The sequence below is a fragment of the Phaseolus vulgaris genome, chromosome 5 (assembly GCF_000499845.2).
Source record: "Phaseolus vulgaris cultivar G19833 chromosome 5, P. vulgaris v2.0, whole genome shotgun sequence".
In the NCBI taxonomy this organism is placed as follows: domain Eukaryota; kingdom Viridiplantae; phylum Streptophyta; class Magnoliopsida; order Fabales; family Fabaceae; genus Phaseolus; species Phaseolus vulgaris.
This window is the reverse complement of record NC_023755.2, coordinates 31,893,763-31,917,692: the sequence shown is the minus strand read 5'-3', so window position 1 is coordinate 31,917,692 and position 23,930 is coordinate 31,893,763. Positions and strand designations below refer to the sequence as shown.

General features: G+C 33.1%; 2 protein-coding genes across 2 annotated transcripts; one reads left to right on the top strand and one right to left on the bottom strand.

The window, feature by feature from the left end:
- The first annotated feature begins 2,739 nt into the window (after nt 1-2,739).
- LOC137834326 (uncharacterized) lies at nt 2,740-6,074 on the top strand. The gene is made up of 2 exons (XM_068642385.1): nt 2,740-3,061; nt 5,956-6,074. The coding sequence occupies exons 1-2, from the start codon at nt 2,740-2,742 to the stop codon at nt 6,072-6,074; spliced, it is 441 nt and encodes a 146-aa protein (XP_068498486.1).
- An 11,189-nt stretch (nt 6,075-17,263) lies between these two features.
- On the bottom strand, nt 17,264-21,028 carry LOC137835453 (wax ester synthase/diacylglycerol acyltransferase 5-like). The gene is made up of 5 exons (XM_068643975.1): nt 20,778-21,028; nt 19,921-20,493; nt 18,809-19,159; nt 18,548-18,685; nt 17,264-17,642 (listed from the first exon to the last, which is right to left on the bottom strand). Exons 1-5 carry the CDS (start codon nt 20,961-20,963, stop codon nt 17,505-17,507), a joined length of 1,386 nt encoding a protein of 461 aa, XP_068500076.1. The 5' UTR covers nt 20,964-21,028; the 3' UTR covers nt 17,264-17,504.
- Nucleotides 21,029-23,930: the final 2,902 nt, after the last annotated feature.

Genomic DNA, 23,930 nt, shown 5'->3' with positions numbered 1-23,930 from the left:
CTTTCCTTATGCTATACTTGTTTAAAAATTGATTGACTACTTTGGCATTGACACTTCTAATGAGCGAAATGAAACCATCAAAGCTGTAAGTAAGATTGATAACTCAACTCTCACAAAAATGGGGTTTCATAAAGTGGAGGACAGCTAGGTGATTCTCAAAGGCAAGAATCCTCAAAAAGAACATGGAGCCTCAAACCTCAGCAATGAAGATGGAAATGAGGTTGTTCCCATGGAAGATGACACGGTTCAAGCTGCAGAACACTCATGTTATGTTATCCATCATTCCTACGAGCCAGAGCCATCTGCTGATCATGCTGGAAGTCAAAGGATAAGCTCTCCATCTGTAGAAATCAGAGGAGACTCACCTGCTCCCCAATCAATGCATGAAGAAGCTGTTGCAACTCATCCGAATGTTATTGTTGCCCATCAAACCTCAGAGTACAGAGGTGAACCCTTATCCATGTTTGAAAGGCAAGTTCTGTATCGCCTTGATGCCATGATAGTAGAATAGAGAGCATATTTTGAGACAGCTCAAGCAAGGTTTCAGCACCTTGATGATCAAATTGAAGGAGTTCAGTTGCAGCTTGCAGAGTTATATTACAAAGATTAGATGTATCTTGCTTTCCATGCTTTCCTTTTATCAATTTATATTTCTGTAATGTTGAACAATTTGTATTTGTTTTTTGGACTATTATGGTTGTGTTTCTGTTTTATCTTTTTCTATGCTTAAATGTTGTTTGATGAATCCAAAGGGAGAGAAAAATAGCTTACCATGCTAGCTGAAGCTAGATGAAACAGGAAGTTACATTCTGCACCTTAAAACTGATTCACATGTTATGCAATGTTTCAATTTTCTGGTTTGGTATTTGGTGCAGTACAGGTTCTTAAAGCAACAGAGCTATGGGGATTTGTCTCGATCAAACAGAGGGGAGATTGTTGACGATGGTTGTTGCCCCTTCAAGACATGTGTTTGATGAAGCCATTTGTGTAAATTTCATGTATATTTACATTTGCTTTAAAAAAATGTCTTAGGGATACTTTAGAGGTTGTTTAGAGTAGGCTTTTTGCTAGGTAACACGCCTCTTAACCCTTGACCATGTGATAAGAGCAAGCACAAATTTTCTGAAACTGTTTTTCACAAGTTTTGCAAAAATACCCTTACTATATAAAAATAATAAATTTTTTCTTTTCTAAATGAATAGATTCTTTTTTAAACTGATGCATTGACTAAGGCCTTTGAAAATTAGGTTTTGTGCATCAAGTATTTTGACTACGTCTTCACTCTCTCAAAACGACTGTGTTTCAATAGTTAATTTTTTTTTGTTATCGTTTTGAAAAATAAATTTGTTCATCTGTAAATGAATGGATTCCTTTTAGTCTGGTGCCATGTTTATCTTAAAAGGTTTTTTCGTTTTGTCCTTGCACCAGAGTGTTTGACTGAGTCTCCTTCACATAACAGATTCTCTAACTGTTGTTGAAAATAAATCTGTTCATTTTATTTTCAATTTGTTCTTTTTATAACAGCTTTAACTTTTTTTGAAAATCTGTTATAAGTTTTTTTTCTATAAAAAGAAAACTTGTTCCTGCGTTTAAAAGTGAATCATACAATTGCGAAAACAAGTTTTACAATAGAGAATTAGCATGTGTTCTTGAAAGATTTTACAAATCAAAAGTGTGTTTGTTCTTGGTTGGCTCTAAGGCTTGGTTAGAGGTGTTGCTACTGTGTGAGCAATCTGTTCTACTGGTCTAAGGCAGATTTCTGCATCCTCTATCAGGTGTATACGTTTCATATTTCATTTCTTGTAAAAGTGTGATTGTAAACCCTTCTTGATAGGGTTTCTCTAAGAGTGTGTGTGCTGAAATAGTGTTTTTCAGCAAGTGTGCCAAGGTTCTTGTAGGTTTCAAGAACAGTGGATGTGTAAGTGTGTTTGGTACGTTTGTTTAGTGGATTTCACCTTGGATTAGGTGCGACTGGATGTAGCTCATTTGAGTGAACCAGTATAACTGTTGTGTATTCATTTTTCTTCATCCCTGCACTTGGTTTCTTGCTTATCTGTTAGTCTGTCTAAAATTGAATCTGTTCAATTAAAAATAAATTTGTTCTTTCTGGGCTTGTTTATTCTGTTCTTATTTTCTGAAAAAAATAGTTTGGGTCTTTTAAGAAGATATATGAACTGTTAATAACAACTGGAACAGTTTGATTGTGATAGGTTATCAAATTGATTGTCAAACACATAATTGAACCTTTATCACTTGCTTAAAAATTGAAGGTCACTGATTTTGTTTTTCATAATATCCTCTTAAAATCAGTGTGTGTGCATAGCTTGCAAATCAATCTGCATAATCTCAAGAGTTACTTGGCTGATATAAATGCTTTAATACATAAACAGTGTAAAAATAAATTTGTTCATTGCTAAATAAATCGATTTATTTTATGTGTACTGTGATAAAACTTGAATCTGCGCGAAAGTTTTAAAAGGTCAATTCAACCCCCCTATTGAACTTTGACATTATTGAACCAAACAATTGGTATCAAGAGATAGGACTTGTATTTTAATCAAGTTTGTTTGTAATAATGTCTGAGTTTAAAGTGCTTTTTGCTGAGGGATCTTCTGTCAATAGACCACCTATGTTCAATTGAATGAATTACGCATTTTGGAAAATTAGAATGAAAATTTTCATGGAATCTATTGATGCGTTAATTTGGGAGGTTGTGGTGTCCTTGGACCCTATGTGCCAATGCAGGTTGTCAAGGATGAAGAAGTGGTAAAGCCAAGATCTGAATGTAATGACGTTGAAAGGAAGAAGGCTCAATATGATCTTGTGACCAAGAACATCATAACCTCCTCATTAAGAATGAATGAGTTCTTCAGGATATCCCAATGCAGTTCAACTAAGGAGATGTGGGAGGCCTTGGAATTCACTCATGAGGGTACTGAAGATGTGAAGAGATTAAGAAAACATTCTCTCATCCAAGAATATGAATTGCTTAGAATGCAACCCGGGGAGAGCATTGCTGATGTGCAGAAAAGGTTCACTCATATTGTGAATCACCTTACTGGTTTGGGAAAGGAATTTGACAGAGAGGAACTCAACATAAAAGTGTTGAAGTGCCTCGACAGAAGCTGGCAACCCAAGGTGACTGCCATATCAGAAAGTCGTGATCTGTCAAAGCTGTCGACTGCTGCACTCTTTGGGAAATTAATGGAGCATGAGCTGGAGCTCAAGAGACTCAAAGAGCAGGAAACTGTGGAAAGAAAACCCAAAAGACTTGCACTGAAAGCAAGTGAACAGAATGAGATCAATGAGGAAAAAGAAGATGTTGAACATGATGAAACAATCAGCCTGATTACAAAGAGGTACAGCAAATTCCTGAAGAAGAAAAGCAGAGATAGGAACCAACAGAAAAGAAGGTATATGATAGTTTTCGTTTTGCTGTCAAATTAATATGATTCTAGCGTAGACTTGTCTAACACTAGAGAGATGATAGTATAATTATAGACAAATGTCCCCAAGTCCTCTCCCAACGAATCCAATAGTAAAATCAGTTGATTAGGGTTTAGAATCTATCTGTAAGCAATAAAAGTTAGCAAAAACAATAATAATAAAAAGGGGTTAAGATAGTTGTGCGGAAAATATAAAAGAGATTGAAATAGAAAATAAAAAGCGGTTGAACCCAAGTTCTTCCACCATTGAATTATTCATAGGTTCTCTAAAGATTAATCTTTTCTCAATCCTCCAAAAGAGTTAAACCAGATTGAACATGCGCCAATCTAATTCAACTGAAACTCACCGGTAAAACATGCGTCTACTGGTTTAATCAATACCCACTTTGTTCCATGCGTATACTCCATGGGAATACTTACCTCCTCTATCTTGAATCATGCGCCCAAGAAATTAATTAGAATAATACGAACTAACTAAGAAACCAAAGTTTAAGATAAGGAAGACTCTCAATCATGCGTATTTTGCAGAAGATTTGCTTCCAATTATGTTTCTGAGATATTGTAGATTTTATTTTCTCTTTCTTCTCCTCAGAATTTGTTTTCTATTTTGATTCAAAGAAGCAACTTGGACTTTTGCATATTTGACCCATTCACAAAGGTATATGCTTCAGATAATTTACCCTAAAAACACAAAATTACCAAAGATAATAGTTAAGGCCTGAATAAACCCAATTATATGAATATTAATTAAAATAATGGATTTATTTATTATTATAGTCCAATAATCTATGGTTAAGGCTATTGTGTGTGAATAAATATATGCTCATCAAATACCCCCACACTTATCCTTTTGCACTCCTGGCAAAACATTCTAAGGTTTAAAAAAGAAAAGAAAAACAGTTGTAAATATCAAATAGAAAATTTTAAGAATTCATAATGAAAGACATGATATAATTTCAAGAAATCAAGGAATCAAGAAAAATGTGAATGGAAATTTCTATATTTTAATATACAAGCAGGTAATTGAAATCGAAGGTTGAATCAAAATTAACAAAACTTCACTGGACACTCTCCTACTCTCAAGTGTTTAGGGTTTGTATTTACACTCAGCACCCATGCATACAAACACTACCCTAAGCTTAGCAAGACTCTAATATTCACAACAATTGAAAAACATGCAAGTAGAGATCAAGAGGTCTAAATAAGGGATGTAATGAGGCTAAGGTAAAGGTAGGTAAAAGGGGGGAAAAGAGGCTTAAAAACCATAGAAAAACAAAGGAGCAATGGTGGGTAGGTCTAAAAACAAGTGTAAGTATTATGACAATTCAACTCATCTTTTTATTTCAAGATATAAATTTTTTTCATATAGTAGACAGTCAATCCAATGTATTAGAGGATCCACTCTTATTTTATTTATTTTGCTTTGCTTTTATTTTTTCTTGTTGTATTCCTTTTTTTTCTATCCCTTTTCTTTTTTTTTTCTTTTTTTCTTTAAAATTGAAGAGGTAAACTATGAAAATGACATACACCCCCACACTTATTCAAAAACCTATTCCCAAATTATTTCAAAGCTCCTTTATCCTCTAAGATAGGGACAAACATGGTTTTTCTTGTTTTGAGGCTTGTAATGAGGGTTAAAAATAAGAAAAAGGCTATAGGCTCAAAGGGCTAACAAATGGATTATCATAAAGGTAGGCTAATATGGCTAGTGGGTTAATTTAAACAAAGAATGCCTCTATCATATCAGTTCATGCACGTAAATCACAGTTGTAAAACAAAGAATCAAGCTAAGTTCTAGAGTATAAGCAAACATGAGTGAAAACACACTAAAAAAAATTATGATATATTAATTAAGGCTCAAAAACTCACTAGGGACAGTTTATCAAAAGATTCAACCCTAAATTTCTCATAACCAACTTATTTATCAATTTTTAAGAAAATCTAAACAATAAAGATAAAGAAACCAAGATTTTCAAGAATTATAAAACATGTCAGCCATTAGACAATCCTAAAGAGCTTATTTATTTTAACAAAAGCAAAAAGAAATTCAAATAAATAAAAGAAAAACACAAAAACAAATCAACAAAAGATAAATCCTAAACTATGATTCTCCTCCCCTAGACTTAAATCATACATTGTCCTCAATGCAAAATCAACAAATAAATGTGTATAATGAAAGTGAGAGAAGAAGTACTCCCTCATTCAGCTTGAGGGAAGTGGCAGTTGCAGCTGTTTCAACCATCCTCTCTACATTATAAGCCAAGACTCTTCATCCACAGTGGTGTAGAAACATTATCAGTTGGAGCGTCTAACCAAAGCATGCAGTACCTTGGTAAACTATGTAACAAAAATATTATGTTGAAGAAGCCTTGAAATAGTGGATGGAACTGGAGTAGGTCTGGAGGGCGTGTGAAATGGTACAGTTTCTTCCATGAATGGATGATGGCATTGTCCAAAGTATAGATGGAAGATGTAAATTTATTCAATATAGACAATCTGATATGATTAGCTGTTTGGAGATCGTCTAAGGGTGATGGTCTAAGGCTAGACAGTCTAGCTAGGGTAGACGGTCTAGTTGGGGTGGGAGATGGAATGAAATGTAAGTTAGGAGGTGGTGGTGGCTGGTAAAGGCTGCTTTCAAACGTTCCAATTATGATAGAAGGTGTAGCCAGTGGAGATGATGGAATGAGTGATATGGGCTTCACCTTAAATAATGGAGGTTGTACTCTTTGAAGCTTTAGGGATGGAAGAATAATATCATCTTCTTCTCCACTAGTAGTGTCTACTTGAAGGATGGGTAACATCTGCTCTTCCTCTTCTTGTATTACCTCTTAAACTATGTCAGAGCCATCTGCTAGTGCGCAATCTTCTTCGGTAGATTCGGCAAGTATAGCAGCATCAACAACTTCTCTATCAAGACCTGCATCACTAGAGTTAGTGCATTCTATCTCAACATCTGTACATTTAATTGGATAGGAGAAGTTAAAATCTCCTAAAAACTCAAACACATTTTCATCCTCAGTGTTTATGTGATGCACTAAATGATCTTCACATGTCACAACTTTTAATCCCTCATGATTTAGCAATGATTTCCCCTCCATTAGTAGAGGTTGGACAGTAGCATTCAATGGTGTAGCAATCTTAAGTTCAGTCATCTCAGCTTCATGCAAATCATTCGGATTAACTTTAAAAACAGTTGATATGCCCCACTTCTTTTTTAGAGTGTCTATGGCAAAGGTAGGTGCTTCAGTGCCTGGATCAAGAGTTATATCTGGATCATGAGGTGATTTCATCTCTTGAACATAATCTGCAATCTCTCCAATCATTTGATCAGTTTTCTTTCTTCTTGCTACAACATCAGCCTCTTCTTGATTTTTTTCATCTGCCCATTCTTAAAATTTTATGTTAATCTTCGACATTTGCCTCATCACCTCCTCTAAAGTTGGTTCATCCTTTGGAATTGCAATTTTATCATCCACCCATTCTTGAAATTTTATGTTAGTCTCCGTCATTTTCCTCATCAACTCCTCTAAAGTTGGTTCTTCAAGATTACGAGGAGTATTATCAGTTTGCACAAATGGTTGAAAAGATGGTTGCCTTTCATCAAAATAGTTTTGTTGATAATATGGTTTTTGTTGAGGTTGCTCATAAGACTGTTGACAATATGGATTATAACGTTGAGGCTACTGAAAGTGAGGTTCACATTGCTGCAAAGGTTGTTCATATTGCTGATAATATGAATTATAATGTTGAGGCGGTTGAAAGTAAGGTTCACATTGCTGTAAAAGTTGTTTATAAAACTATGAAGATTGTTGCAAATATGGCTCACAATGAATATCATAATTGTAAATTTGTTCAGCTAATTTCCGTTCCATTTTAGAATTCAAAACAGGGGAGATATGTAATGGACACTAACACCTATTAGACGCCTCAAAGCAAACTTTTTTTTTAAAATTGAAAAGCAAACCAAGTAAACTCCCAGGAAAGAAAGGTGAGTCACAAGTGGACAAACTTAGAAACCAAGTCTTTCTTAGCCAGAGTATTTCCTGAATTGCTTTCAATATTAAAAAAATCCTAGAGTTGCAACTGAAGTGTCTACCCTAAATGCAAGATCCTATAAAAAAAACTAATGCAAATGTTACACTTAATGCTTAAAAAAATAGTTAGATAAAAAAAATTATGTAAAAATAAATAAATAAAATATAGAAAATAAAAACAGTAAACAAAAACAAAAATAAAAATAAATAAAGATGACAAAACAAAATAAAAGAAATAACGAAAAACAGAAAAGATATAAAATAAAGGTAAAATAAGATAAAGATAAAATATATAAAGGAATAAAATAAAAACAAAAACCAAACAAGAAAATAAAGATAAAAGATATATGAGATAAAAATAAATAAAGATAAAGGATATAGGAGATAAAATAAAATCAAAACAAAATAAAGATAAAAGATATAAAGAAATAAAATATAAAACAAATCTAAACAAAATAAAGATAGGAGATATAAATGATAAAATAAAATAAAAATATCCTGAATATTATATTTTTTTAATTTTTAATTTTTCGTTTTTTTTTTAATTTTTTTCGTTTAAAAAAAATAAGAAAAAAAATGTTGAATATTAGATTTTTTTAAGTTTTTATTTTTATTTTGTTCGTGTTTTAGGGTATACTAAATAAATAAAAACTAAAAAGAAAAAAAAAATATGCAGAAAATAAAATTAGGAAAATAAAAAATATTATGCAGATAAAAAGAAAAACTTGATAACCAAAATCAAATTGAATTTCCCGGCAACGGCGCCAAATTTGATAACTGTCGTTTTACTGTCAAATTAATATGATTCTAGTGTAGACTTGTCTAACACTAGAGAGATGATAGTATAATTGTAGACAAATGTCCCCAATTCGTCTCCCAACGAATCCAATAGTAAAATCAGTTGATTAGGGTTTAGAATCTATCTGTAAGCAATAAAAGTTAGCAAAAACAATAATAATAAAAAGGGGTTAAGATAGTTGTGCGGAGAATATAAAAGAGATTGAAATAGAAAATAAAAAGCGGTTGATCCCAAGTTCTTCCACCATTGAATTCTTCACAGGTTCTCTAAAGATTAATCTTTTCTCAATCCTCCAAAAGAGTTAAACCAGATTGAACATGCGCCAATCTAATTCAACTGAAACTCACCAGTAAAACATGCGTCTACTGGTTTAATCAATACCCACTTTGTTCCATGCGTATACTCCATGGGAATGCTTACCTCCTCTATCTTGAATCATGCGCCCAAGAAATTAATTAAAACAATACGAACTAACTACGAAACCAAAGTTTAAGATAAGGAAGACTCTCAATCATGCGTTCAAGTACAACCTCTCACAAAAACTAGTTTTCCAAGATATTAGACAATAAAAACAACCGCTATAGAGAATTAAAAATCGAAACTTTTATTGAACAAAACCTCAGAACTCAATGGGAAATTACAAAGGAATCAACCAAAAAGGTTTAGCCTTCCATGCGGAGGCAAAACAAAAGAATTACTAAGAAGAAAATAAACTAAGAAAACCCTATGAAACTCTCCCTTTACTCCTTGATGCTTGTGTCCTTTTATAGGCTTTTCTGCTCCAAGGATCTTGGGAAAATATTGTAGTTTATATTTTGTTAACCGTTTCGAAGTTTCCATCTTTCCAGAATCCTTGTATTTTGCAGAAGATTTGCTTCCAATTATGTTTCTGAGATATTGTAGATTTTATTTTCTCTTTCTTCTCCTCGGAATTTGTTTTCTGTTTTTTATTCAAAGAAGCAACTTGGACTTTTACATATTTGACCCATTCACAAAGGTAGATGCTTCAGATAATTTACCCTAAAAACACAAAATTACCAAAGATAATAGTTAAAGCCTGAATAAACCCAATTATATGAATATTAATTAAATCAATGGATTTATTTATTATTATAGTCCAATAATCTATGATTAAAGCTATTGTGTGTGAATAAATATATGTTCATCAGTATCCTAAACCTAATTACTCAAATTCCTCTAACTACACTTGCTTTGGCTGTGGCAAAACAAGGCACATCAAAATGGATTGTCCAAACAATCAATCAAAGGACAAATCTGTCAGCAAGAAGGTTGAAAGGAGCAAGGGGAGAAGAGCTTACTTTTCATGGGAAGAGAATGAAGTATCTTCAACTAGCAGCTCTTCAACTGAGAGTGAGGAAAACAATATGTGCTTCATGGTGAAAGATGAAGGGTCAATCTCTGATTCAATAAGTGAATTCTCTATGGAATCTGATAACTATGATCAATTGCTTGTTGCTTTCAAAGAAACACATGATGAAGCAAATAAGCTAGCTGTAATATGCAGTAAGTTGCAAAAGGTAAATAATGTGTTTGCACCTAAAGTAAAAACACTTGAGGAAGAACTACATAAGGCTAAAACAGATCTGGTAAGCCTTGAACTAACATGATCTCATGCCTCTATTAAAACCTGTGAAAACTGCAAAAAAATGGAAAAACAAGTGGAGTATTTGCTAAAAACCCTTTCCAATTTCACCAAGGGAAGAGAGAATCTTGAGTCTCTCCTTGGTTCACAGAATTCTGTTTTCAACAAGAATGGTATTGGTTATAACCCTGGAAATGTAACCAATGTCAAAAAGCTTTCAAGTTTTTTTGTTCCAGCAAAATCAGGTTTTTCAGCTTTTAACAGTGGCAAAAAGGCATCTCATGTAACTTGTTTTTACTGCATGAAATCTGGTCATACCTCTAGGTCATGCATTGCAAGAAAGCATCTTGTTCCTAAGAACTTAGCAAAATGGCTACAAAAGGGAAGGTTTTAATCTGTGTTAGACCCTATACTGAAAAGGGTACCATTGGTATCATCTTTGCTCTGTTTTGCAGAAAGGCAACAAGAGAAATCAATGGTACTTGGACAGTGGTTGTTCCAAACATATGACTGAAGATCTTACAAAATTCACTAGCTTGAAGCTCAAGGTAGAGGGACATGTAAGTGTGATTGTGCAGTGATAAGTATTTATCCCTCATGCAACTTGGTTGAAAATGAGTGTCTATGGGCAGAGTTGTCGAATATCAGGAGTGCACATCAGAACTTGGCCTGGTGTTTCTGTGGAGACTTTAATGTTGTTAGGAATGAGAGTGAAAGAGGGGGGTCTAGCATTAGGGGTAACCAAAAAAATGAAATAGGGGTTTTAATTGCTTTATTGAGAGGAATTATATGGTAGAATTACCAGTTATAGGTAAGAAATACACATGGTTCAAAGTTAACGGTTCAATGAAGAGCAGACTCGATGGGGTGATGGTGTCGGAAGAGTGGATCCAAAAATGGCCCGGTTGTAAGCAACATGTACAACCGAGAGTGGTATCCGATCACTGTGCCATAGTGGTGAAATCTTTAGTTAGAGACTGGGGCCCAAAACCATTTAGATCCATTAATGCTTGGTTGTTGAAGCCTGGGTTTAGAGAGATGGTGGGGTTAAATGGAGGCCATATTGTGTTCAAGGTAATAGTATAACCAGGTTCAAAGATAAGCTTAAGTTTCTAAAGACTGGCCTAAAGATATGGAATCAAGATGTGTTTGGATGCATGGATACTAGTAAGAAGAGGATTGTCGAAGAAACTGAGGATATTGACAATCAAGATGATAGCACTTCTATTGGTGAAGAGGCTAATTTGAGAAGAACAGAGCTTATAAGCCAGTTGAGGTTACTTGATTCTAAGATGGAATCCCTTTGTAGGCAAAAAGCGAGAGCAAAGTGGCTAAGTATGGAGATACTAATTCAAGGTACTACCACTCTGTGCTTAGGTGAAGATGTCTTAGGAATGAAGTGAAAGGTGTGGAGGTAAATAATTTGTAGTGTGAGGAATCTAAAGTTGTTCGCAGGGAAGCCAAAAAGATGTTTCAAGCTAGATTTCAGGCGACACAAGATTATGGGGTTAGCCTTGAAGGTGTGGAGTTTAAGAATTTGTATCGGGAGACTAGCGCAAGTTTGATTGCTGACTTCACAAAGGAGGAAATAAAGGAAGCAGTTTGGCAATGTGATGGTTCAAAAAGCTCTGGTCTGGACGGGTTCAACTTTAATTTCTTTAGAGATAATTGGGTTGTTCTTAAACAAGATATTGTGGAAGTTGTGAAGTCGGTTCAGGAATCGGGATGCATCCCGAAGGGTTGTAATGCTTCATTTATAGCATTAGTACCTAAAGTGAGAGATCCCACTTCTTTAGACCAGTACAGGCTTATTCCCTTGTGAGAGCTCTCTATAAAATTATAACTAAGGTGTTGACATGCCGGATCAAGGAGTTTTACCGTTGGTAATTGATGCTAGTCAATCGGCTTTTTTTAAGGGAAGAGGCATGTTAGACAGCATCCTTGCGGCCAATGAGGTAGTTGAGGAATGGGAGGAAAGGATTGTTTTTTCAAGGTGGACTATGAAAAGGCATATGACTCGGTCAAGTGGGACTTTCTTCTTTACATGTTTTAGAGGTTGGGCTTCCACAGTAAATGAATAAAATGGGTAAAAGGGTGTCTGGAGTCTGCATCGATGTTTGTGTTGGTCAATGGAAGCCCTACGAAGGAATTTAGACCAACAAGAGATTTGAGACAGGGAGACCCTTTAGGCCCGTTTCTTTTTCTCATTGTTGGAGAAGGGTTAGTCGTGCTCGTAAGACAAGCTCTCAAAGCAAGACTCATTAAAGGTGTGAAGGTGGAGAGGAATGAGGTTGAAGTTTGTGTGTTGCAATTTACTAACAACACAATGTTCATGTATGAAGATTCTTATAATAGTGTTTTCACTATAAAAGCAATCCTAAGGTGTTATGAGATTGCCTCTGGGTTAAAGATCAACTTTCACAAATCCAAACTGGTTGGCATAAATGTTGAAAGGAATGCTCTAGGGTTCTTGGCAAGTACCTTAATTTGTGCTTTTATGGGGGTACCATTTAAATATTTGGGAATTGTTTTTGGAGGTAATCCAAGAAAGACGTCCTTATGGGAGCTTATCCTCAATAAGTTAAGTGATAGGCTGAGTGCTTGGAAAGGGAGATTCTTGTCTCTGACAGGAAGGATTTGCCTTGTAAAATCGGTTTTAACGGTTATACCCCTATTCTACTTATCTTTTTTTAAAGCTTTGGTGTCGGTGTATAACAAAATCATTAGTATCCAAAGAAGCTTTGTTTGGAAGTGGGGAAGAGAGAAAAGATTGATCGCCTAGGTAAGTTGGGAGAAAGTGTGCAAACCGATGGAGAAAAGGGGTTTGGGGATCAAAGATATCAGTAAGTTTAATGGTGTTCTTCTGGCTAAGCGGAAATGGAGGTTAGTGAGTGATGAACAAGGGAAGTGGAAAGACATCTTGTGTCAAAATATATTACAGAAACATATCGAAGACCATTGTAGGCAAAGCTTCAATTGTGATGGTGGAGAGACTTGGCCAAGGTATGCGGTAAGGATGAAGAAGGAGGGTGGTTCTAATCAACTCTACAATGAAAAGTTGGTTCGGGAGATAAGGTCATATTCTGGGAGGATGCCTGGATGGGGAGTAATAAACTTCACAATCTTTACCCTAAGTTGTTTTCTCTGTCTATGGACCAGGGGAGTAAAGTGGGAAAGATTGGTGGTTGGGAAGGGTCGGTATGGAGGTGGCGGTTAAGGGGAAGAAGGGAGAGGTTTGTGTGGGAATCTTTACAAGAGGAAGACTTGTATAGGCTTATATCTATGGGTTATATCAAAAGGGAGGAAAAGGATATGAAGATATGGAAAGGTGATACTATAGGGGGTTTCGGTGAAATCAGCCTGTGATTGCCTAGGAAACTATGACACATGGCAAGTTAATGGTATTTTTTATCAGCTATGGCATGTTAAAGCTTTTCCTAATGTTTTAACTACTGCTTGGAGGATTCTGCTAGATAAGATGCCAACACGTAGTTGCCTTAGTAAGAGAGGAGTGTTAGTGACGCATACTGGGTGTGAGATGTGTAAGGCTACAGAGGAGACAACTCAACACTTATTCTTTGATTGTGTTGTTGCTCAGCGGGTTTGGTCCCTTTGCTTTAAGTGAATAGGTACCCTGGGTGTCCAACATAAGGATTTGAGGGTTCATTTGAATTCTAAGCAAAACCTAGTGAGGAAGGGTATGTGGGTGGCAATAGTGAAGGGTATTTGGGATCAAAGGAACATGGTCATATTTAAGCAAGGTGTACCTGATGCGGAGGAAGTTTTCCAGATGGCTCAACTTAGATCATGGCTTGTATATAGAACTAATACACAAGAACTTCAAAATCTCAACAAACATAAGTTTGATTCACTTCACACCTTTCGAAACCTTCCTATCTTTTATGTGAACAAACATAATATGTGTACCGACCAGTCCTTGGGCGTCGTTGACCACTGGTAATATTGGTGCCACGTAAGCGGGGTCCCACGAGCGGCGTGGGCCAGTATCTCGCGAAGCACGTGCGCCAAGGAGCCAAAGAGTGGTCAGACATGGGTCGCCAGGATGTACCGACGTGCCACTAGACAGTGTGGAGAGGTCAGACATCAGACCCAAACAGTAGAGCTGGACCACGAGAGGTGGATCCCAGACCACACACCAGTTATCAGTAAGGGAGAAGCCTAGGTCACGAGGGTCCATGCGTGTAGAGTGGATGACGCGTTTAGGTGTAACACAAGTATAAAGCCACTGGAAAGATATGACCTGTAAAGGTTGCGTTCCAGGGATGATCTGCATGCATGGCACGTGAACAGCGTGGGCACTCCCAGAGGCGGGTGACCCCAGATATCAGGTGCACGAGGAGGCACCCGGGTGGTCACCCCGTCAAAGGTTGCACTCCAGTTAGGGAACCCACGCACTAGGTTATCCTAAAAGTAGGGTAACAACAGTGTTAGGCCCGCCCCATCAGAAAAGCCCATTTTGGGTAAAAAGGAAACCCTAGTTTCAGTCTATAAAAATGAAGGTAACAAACTTAGTAAGGTACGTTATTCATTTGCGACGCTTAACACAGTGACAGTTATACAGTTTGGTGTTTCCTAGCCCTAATACTGACTTGAGCGTCGAGTGCAAATGACCTCTAGGGCGCCCTTTGTCTTTGTGTTTTCAGGCATTCATCACAGGAAAGGCACGTGCAAACGCAGGGATTTAGGACGTGAAAGTGACATAGGCGCACGAAGGCGTTTCAGGTCAACCGGTAGGAACATTCTACAGGAGTTCTAAATTCAAGGACAAATTATTTCCAATCTGAAGGGCCTGATATGACCCAACGTTACAAGAAGATGACCACGAACCCAAAGAACTATTCAAGTCTAGGTCAAACATCCCAGGCAGAGACACAGGGCTCCACCATCCATCAGACGATCCTCAGGAGAAGAACAACCAGGCATGGGTCAGATAATCAAAATTATTGTTTCCTTCTAGTCTTTTAAGACAAGATTAATTTGTAATCAATTGAGCTCGCATTGGCCCACTTAGAAGAAGAATAAGGTAGTTTATGCTTCTAAAAACCCTAGTTTCTAGAAGATCACCCATGTGTCATTCATGTGCTCCCCTTTCACCTAGATTCTAGAAGACTCCCCCATGTGATCACATTTGACCTAGTTTCTAAAAGCTTGTAGTCATTTACGCCCCTACCCTTCCTCTCTTCCTCTCCAAGGCACTTATATATATAAATAGGTGTCTCTCCTTTTGTAAATCACATTGAATTTTGAAGTAAAAAAAACTCTGCTCAAGTGAGTCTATAATGTTCCTATATTTTCTCTAAGTCTTATCTTGGAAGAGATAGTTGCAAGTGGCGAATCCATCCTCACTCATCTTGGAGCTTCTTCCTCCAAGTGGCGTGATTCCTCTTCATTTCTCTCCACTCCTTAAGGTTCCTCTACTCCTTATTCTTTTCCCTTCAATTTCGCCATTACTCTTCGTTTCTTTTGTTCATTATCTCATTAATTGTTCTGACATTTTATCTTCCTTTTCAATTTGGTTTCTTCATTCCTTTGTCTTGCTTTAATTTCCGCAATCATCATCATCATCATCATCATCATCTTAGTAATTGTGTTTTTATTTTACTTTTTTAAAGAGAACCTTCACACTTATTTAACCACTTGGTTAAGTTCGTGTCCAGTGGCAATCTTCACTTAGTTTCACCTATCATTGCTAATCAAAAGCATAACAAGTAAAAACATCTAAAATGCACAATTCTAAAATCAACTCACATCACACATCTATTTTGAGTCTTCAACTATATCTGGTATGAAGTTTTGCACATTGGTAATTCTTTACTTGGCAGTGGAATCACTATAAGAAAATCATTATATAGAAACTAATTTTTTAGACCAAAATAATTAGTCACTATATTAACTAAATTAGAGACCATTTTATAAATTAAAAAATTATTGGTATCTAAAATAGTTTCTATTATTAATAAAAATTTATAAAGTAGTTTCCAAATTGGTATCTAACTACTAGCTATCAAGGTTTTAGCTACTAACTAAGTTCTAAATTAGTCTCTATTAGTCTTTTAGAGACTAATTTAGAATATAAAATATTAGTAGCTATAACTTTAGTAGCTAATTTAGATACCAATTTAAAACCATTTTATAATATTTTATTAATAATAGAAATTACATTAGATATCAATAATTTTTTAATCTCTAAATTTATATCTAAATTAATTAATATAGTGAAAATAATTTTTTATCTCTAAATTTGATTACTATTTAATGATTATCTTGTTTGTAGTTTATAACTAGTCTAGTTTAAATTTAATACATGTCTAATTTGAAGATAGTAACTGTATCACAACTATGGGGAGGTAGTGGAAATTGTGTTATGAGACAACAAAATATGATGATTTCATAAATTTTATATCACTAATAGTAAACACAAAGGCTCAATTATCTCTGCCTTACACTGCCTGCATGGTTGTTTTAAATATATTTTCCAGAAAGGCATCAACAAATAGTGGATGATAGTACATGTCAAAAACAGGTAACATAAAGTGCGCTAGATTTTGGAAAACATTTTGGACCAAACAAGAATAAAAGGTTGTACCAGAACGTAGAACGTGGGATATAATATTATCAGGGTGGCCAATTAGTTGTAAATAGGAAAAGGACAAACACTAAGTTCTACTAAGTCGGAGGATTTTTTCATTCTCAATACAAATGGCTTAATTTTATTTTACTATCAAATGACAAAGAACATCTATTTTAATCTAATTACAATTTTTTTAAATGTATATTTTATTGAAGACATTTTAATTGAAGAACTAATGATAACTTATACAAATGTTTTTACCATTATATAGTATTTCGCTTTAGTTTGTTGTTAATAGGAGTTTTTGTCAGGTTTTTTTTTTTTTATAGTAGATGTCTGGAAGATTTTATGTTGTTAGGTTGTTTTTATTTTTATTGTATATGAGTTAAATTATTCCTTAAGTACTTCATTTCTATATATTATTTATTATTGAAAAAAAAAGTTAGAATATTTCAAGTACTCTATTATGTCCATATTTTTTTACCGGTAGTTTTACAATAATATATAGTAACTTTTATAAAATGTAATTATTCAAATATATTTAAGCTTAAATATATTACTTGAAATATAATTATAATTTTTTATTTTTTAAAAATATTGTTCAACTTTTATTCGTATAAAATTATTATTTCAATATTTTTATTTTATTTGAGTCATTTTAATGAGTACATTTTTTATTTTATTTATGTTTTTATTTTAAAATAGAATAATAAGAATAAATTAAAAAATAAAATGAAACAAATTTATATGAAAATCAAAATATAAATATATCTGAAGAGCAAACCATAACTGAGACAAATATTTATTGTTGCTGCAGAGCACTACAATACCATACAAGTCACACAATACATTAACTACTACCAGACATGCTTCACCTTTATTGGATATTCTTTACTCATTTTAATGTTTATTTTGCTTTAAATTGATGCACGTCACCCCACTTTTTCAAAATTTAATATAAGCTATAAAACATTTGAAACATTGTAGTACGAAATAACTGTGATGCTATGATCTATCAGAGGTTATTTTATTTTGCTGCTTCCAATATCTGCTGCAGAGATGTCTCAAAACATGACTTGAGTTGGTATTCATCTATGAAGCCTTCCTCTACTCCAAATCCAACCCTTAAATGTCCCATGTAGCTTGTTATAGTCACTGTGATGCTCTGTCAATCCATCAAAAAATATGTTTTGCAACATTTGAATGAACAAATACAGTAAAATTTATAGAACAATACACAAATTTAAAGCATATATTAAGTAAAAAATCATGCACTGAACTTTATTATTATACTTGACAATGAAGAATAAAATCATATACATATGCTTAGACACTCATATTTCATATATAACAAGTAAAAAATATTTAAAGTTAGTTTAGTGCATCATAATTTGGGTCGCGAAACTAAACCTGTATATATTAATGTTTTTAACGAAAGATTCTTACGAAAACAATTATTAAATTAAATACTATTTAAAAATAATAATTAATTATTCTATTCATCAAATTAAATATTATTTTAGAGATTACAAAATTATTAATATATTAACAAATTTTATTATTAATAAAAATTTAAATTAATATTAAGTTAATTATTAAGATTTTAGTTATTAATTTTAAAATATAAAGTAGTTATACCTCCCGAGCATGTTATAGTTTAGTAAAAGTAGTTATTAATTAGTAAAAGTAGTCTAGGCCTTTGTGATTCTTAAATTTTTGTGGATTCTATATGCGAAGATAGTTTTGTAGACATCTTTGGATTTTAATTTATTTATTTATTGTTGATAAAGAAAAAGAAAGTAACTGATACCTAAAATCTTAATAATTATTTTTAAAATAATATTTAATTTAATTAATATAATAATTAGTTATTTTTTATTTTTAAAATTAGAGTGGTTCATCTATAAAAAAAAAACTTATATACTATAAATTAAAATAATTAAAATATTTAATAGCTATAATATTGAATATAATTTGTAAGTTTTTGTGTTGCAAAATATCATTTAAATCTTTTCATAGCTAATTCTCTAGGAAGATATTTATTGTTTGAGTCCGTGGGAAGAGAGAGACCTGAGATAAACCGACAGTCATGAAGTAGAAGCCTTTAATGGGATGATTAGCCAAAGTCACTTTTTCTGCTGGGCCAACCATGTGCGAGATGCTCAGACTTGCATTATTCATTGTCTTATACAAGTAGTTTGTAGCAGCCTGCAACATACAAACAAACAACTGTTATTACTCACACTAATGATATATAGTTAAAAGAATCAGTTTGAAAAGCAACTAGGGTTCATGCATTCATATAATCACACAAACATGATTATTTCAAACCTGTGGTCCTTTGATTTGATTCAACAAGTGTAATAGCACGCCGGTCATTGGTACTGCCAAAGAAGTTCTCTGCCTGCTGATTTTTTTCTTGGCTTCAAACACAAACTCAAGTGGGTTCAATTCATTCTTATCAGTTAACATGGGAATTGGAACGTGCATGAAGTGGAATCTGTTCCCCCAAGGTGCCTCAGAATCATTATGCATCTCCTTCGCTGATTTGTAAGCTCTTATTTTCCTGGTATTAAGCAGCACCAGTGCAGTACTTTCTGATGTGCCTGATTTCTGATTCTTTGCCTTCATGTACAGTTGAATGCCAAAGAAAATTGCACCAACCAACACATCATTTACGCTCTGCATGTACAGAAAACAATGGAAAAAAAAACTATAAAGTTCAGCAAATAAATTGTCATCATAGAATTAATGTTTAATGTTTAAGATCTACGTCAACTAACATAATCTGGATCATGAAACAAGAAAAAAATAATTTTAAAAATAAAAAATTAGTCATTAAATGAGAATAGAAAAAAACACATTAGTATGTAAAATAATTTTTATTATAAATAAAATTTATTAACTAATTTTGAATTGGTATTTAATTAACTATTAAAATTTTAATTAGATTTTAGCTATTTTATATTTAAAAGTTAGTATCTAACTAAATACAGATTTAAAAATTATTTATTAATAATAAAAATTATTTTAGATATTAATATTTTTTTTAATATTTAAAATAGTATATAAAGCCAATAAATTAACTAATTATTTTTTCTCTGAAAGTTGTTTGAAAATTAATAAATTTTATAAAAACTAATTCTATTTAATGATTCTTTAGTTATAAAATTATAAATTTAAAAAAATATCTGTTCATGTCATTACAGTAAAATAATTCTTAAATATAAATTGATTTGGAAAAAAAATCAGTCTTTATATATACTGATTTAAAAATCGTTTTAAAATTAAGTATTATTATTCTTCAAATTTATGGTCATTGAATAGATTATTGACCTAGTTAGTCATTAAAGCAATCTCAAGATCACAGGTTAAAATTTAGGTACTTTCAATTAAATTTTTGAAAGCAACATTTATAGTATAGAAAGCACGTCTGAACTTACCACTTTGAGTTTGTTTTTGACTTCTTTGATGGTGTCCAAAGAGAGGGAAACATTTGTGATACTCATAGGTCGGAACCCTACATCTTCATGCCCTGACCTTAATGGTGTTTGTTCATCTGGCATCACGCTACTTTTCATGAAACTCCAGCCAAAATCAAATGCACTCTTGAACACCACAGAAGCAGTTTGAGATAATCGTTTTCCGATGCCTTTGGTACTTGTTGATTCCACCGATTTGCTTGAAGGAAGTTTGATTGGAAGAGAAGGATTATCAGCACTTTGTGTTATCGAAAGGAAAGTCGCCATGAAAGAGTAGCCATCTCCAAGTGCATGATGGAGCTTAACTACAATAGTTCCTGCAGCTTTGGTAGTTGGATAGTTAAATATATGCACTTCCCAAAGTGGTTTATCTTCTCGTAACTGTTCCATAGCTATTTTTGACATGTATTCATCAAGACACTCGTCATATAATTTGAGTGTTCCATTCGTGGATGCAAACTTAGGAATCTTGATGTGGTCCTCTGGGTTAACATCAACTTGTTTCCAAACTTTTTTTCCATTCTTGTCAGTAACCTGTTCAAGTTATGTAGTAATAATATCAAATGATACTTTTCTTGGAACCAACGACACAAAAGAATCTTTCCTTTTTAAATTCAAGTCCAATGCACATTTAAAGTTAAAAAATAACATGGTTTTCAACAGTAAGTCATGTTATCTGTTTATGTATATACTAAGTGAATCACTTACCAACAAAACCATCAAAATTGGAAGATAAGTAAAACTTGAAAAAACATAAAAAGTATAATTTTGATCTCCTCTAAATCAGGTGATGGAATATAGTAATAAATTATAGGTACCATGATAGAAGAGAATCTGGAGCATATGGGAAGTAACTTGTTCTTAAGCAGAGGTTGAAATTTTGACTCATCAATTGGAATCTCAGATTCAACAACACAAAGAACAAACACGTTTATCAGAGAGCTGCTAAAGTAATCTGCCATAGGACTCAGAGGCATAGGAACATCTTCCTCGAAGCAGTTCATCTTTTTCTCTTTTGTTTCTTTTGCAAACAAAGCTAATTGGTCTGTAAAATAAACCAGGAAAGCACGAGTGCGTTTCTGAGTCTTACGCAGTAGTATTTATAACCATGCATTGCATGCCCTCGACAAACATGGGACACACACGCGTTAGCTATGTATCTCTATCAACTTGGACCAATAATTAATATAAAATTTTCTTCTAGAACAATTATATCATCCGATACGTAACAAGATTACTAATACATAACTCTAATTTTTATTTGGAAAAAGGAATTGACTATGGGTTATTTCGTTAAAAACATTAGATTATAAATTTATATATTTGTAATTTTAAACTCACATTTTCAATTCATGACCAAGTTTATTCAAAAACTTATAGAAGGGTAAAACTTTGAAAACTTAAGCAAAATAACAAGCTTTTAAATTTGTGAATTAATAAAACATATAAAGTTTTATTTGAAAATTGTAAAGTGTTTACATTCCAATGAAATCATACAGTATATTTTAAAGAGTTATATAATCATATAATCTCTTTTTTATAATATTTTTACAAATTATTTTTAACCAGTCGTTTTATTTTATATGTTTTAGTCTTTTCCAAAAACATGTATATAAATTTATTGAATATTTTTCAATAATATTATATATATATATATATATATATATGTGTGTGTGTGTGAATAAATTCGAAAGTTGTTGCGCACGTTTATTTCAAATTTCATATGAAATCATCACATTCGTATCAGATGTTTTTCTTTCTTTGAGTCAACAAACTTAAATAAAATTACAAAATAATATATTATTAAAAAAAAAGGTGTGGATGTAATGTGATCTCAAAACCAACGTTCTCAGATCAAAGAGGAGGAGGAATGATGGAAGGTTACAACTTAGTTTTTTTGACACTTATTACGAAAGTGGACTTTAAGCCTAACTCAACCCCACGCCGAGACTGCCAACTCGTGCGTGGAACTATATATTTTGGGTGGTCCGATAGCGGCCCGATAGCGGGTGGCCTGATAAGCCCAACAAACACTCGATAGGATAGGCTCGAAATGGCTCTGATACCATATTACGAAGTGGACTTTAAGCCTAACTCAACCCCATAAAACTGGCTCAAGAGGTGAGGTTTGCACCCACTTATATACTATGAAAGGCTCTCATCTCTAGTCGATGTGGGATCTCCAACAACACTTTCTAAATAATTAAATAATTACGGTGAGTATGACATGTGCAAGATTTTCTAAATAATTATGGTGAGTATGACATGTGCAAGATTTTTTAAGAATGAAAAAGAGTGAAAGAAGTATAATAAGAAAATTAAACAAGTGGAGTAGAAGATAGGAGTTCCTGTGATTCTTTATGTTAAGAATGTTGGGAAGCTTGAAAAAAAAAATCACAATAAAACATACTAAGTTGTATATTAATATATCATTCTGTAGAAAGAATTTTATGGAAGGAATGAAGATTATAAAATCCACTAATACAAAATACTAAAATAACGACGTCGCAGATAATAATAATTTTGTAAATAATTAATCTTTTAACGATGATTTCTACATTAATCGTCGTTAAAAGTAATATTGAGGCATATATAACGAAAGTTTTAAGTCGATTTGTATGTGATACAGGAACACATATAATGACGGTTATAAACAAACGAAAGTGGACTTTTAAAATAACTTGCGTCTCTCACTCTCTCTGCATAATTGCATACTCATTCCTCCCACTCCTCTCTCATTCTTGTAAGAAATTATGTATATTAATTTCTATAAAGTGACTCACATGACTTAGAGTTTGGGCTTTGGGCCCAAATATGATTTAATAATAATAATAATAGAATTAAAGGCCCATTGGTTAATGTGAGAAATATATATATCTGATGATATACCTAATGGAAAACCTACATCTGATGGAGATTGGGTACTAAAGGCTATAGGGTTCTGTCTCTGCAAATAATAGTTGTCTCACTGTTAACCATCACGAAAGTGTGTGACAAGAACGGAATTGCAAGAGATAGATTGGGATAAAGGAGATAAAGTAACTGCTCAATTAGGATCACTCATGGATCAAGGTAAGTGTCTATTCCTTCTTGATTGTATGATTGTGTGAGAATCATGATATGATAAGATCTATTTGTGAACATAAATAGTATGTGTTCAATTTACGTTTATTCATGTTTTGACTTACATGTGGTATCAGATCCTTGTTGCTCATTTTGTGATTCTTCATTAATGTTTTTCCAAGATTCAAAGAACCCTAATTTTAAAATATTCCCAATTTAAGAATCCTAATTTAAAATTAGGGTTTATAAATTAAGGTTTTCATTCCTCTATAATAGTTCCCTAATTGTCCTAAACCATCAAAATTAAAGAACCCTAATTTTAATTAATCCCAATTAAAGAACTCTAATTTTAAAATTAGGGTTTATGGATCAACGTCTGTAAAACGCTTTTGGATTCAAAAGGTTTTACGATAAATGTGAAAGGGGAAGTAAACCCTTTACGCTAATGCAGAAACCTTGCCTTCAATTGCATGATGCGTTTCCTGCACCTTATATTAAAGCTTAAATTCATTCCTACACCTATTGAATTTAATTAATAATTTATGTTAATTCATGTGCACCTTACGTCATTGGCTGCATTTTATTGTGAATTATGTGGGGTAGCATTTTGGTCCCAATTTTTTTTAGTTCAACTTTACGTCAATTTTTTTTATTATTATTATATTTGTAATGTAATTTTAAAGAAATTTTGTTATCTTATAATGTAATTTTATTTGAATTAAATTAAAGTTTAATTAAAGTTTTAATGAAATTTTATTATGTCATAATGTAATGCAATTTACATTTAAAATAAAATTTAATTAATTAATTAATTAAAAGTGAGTAACGGAAAATTAATTTTTCTGTTTATGTATTATTTTTTTTAAATGTAATTTAATTTGCATTAAATTAAATTTTTAATGATTATG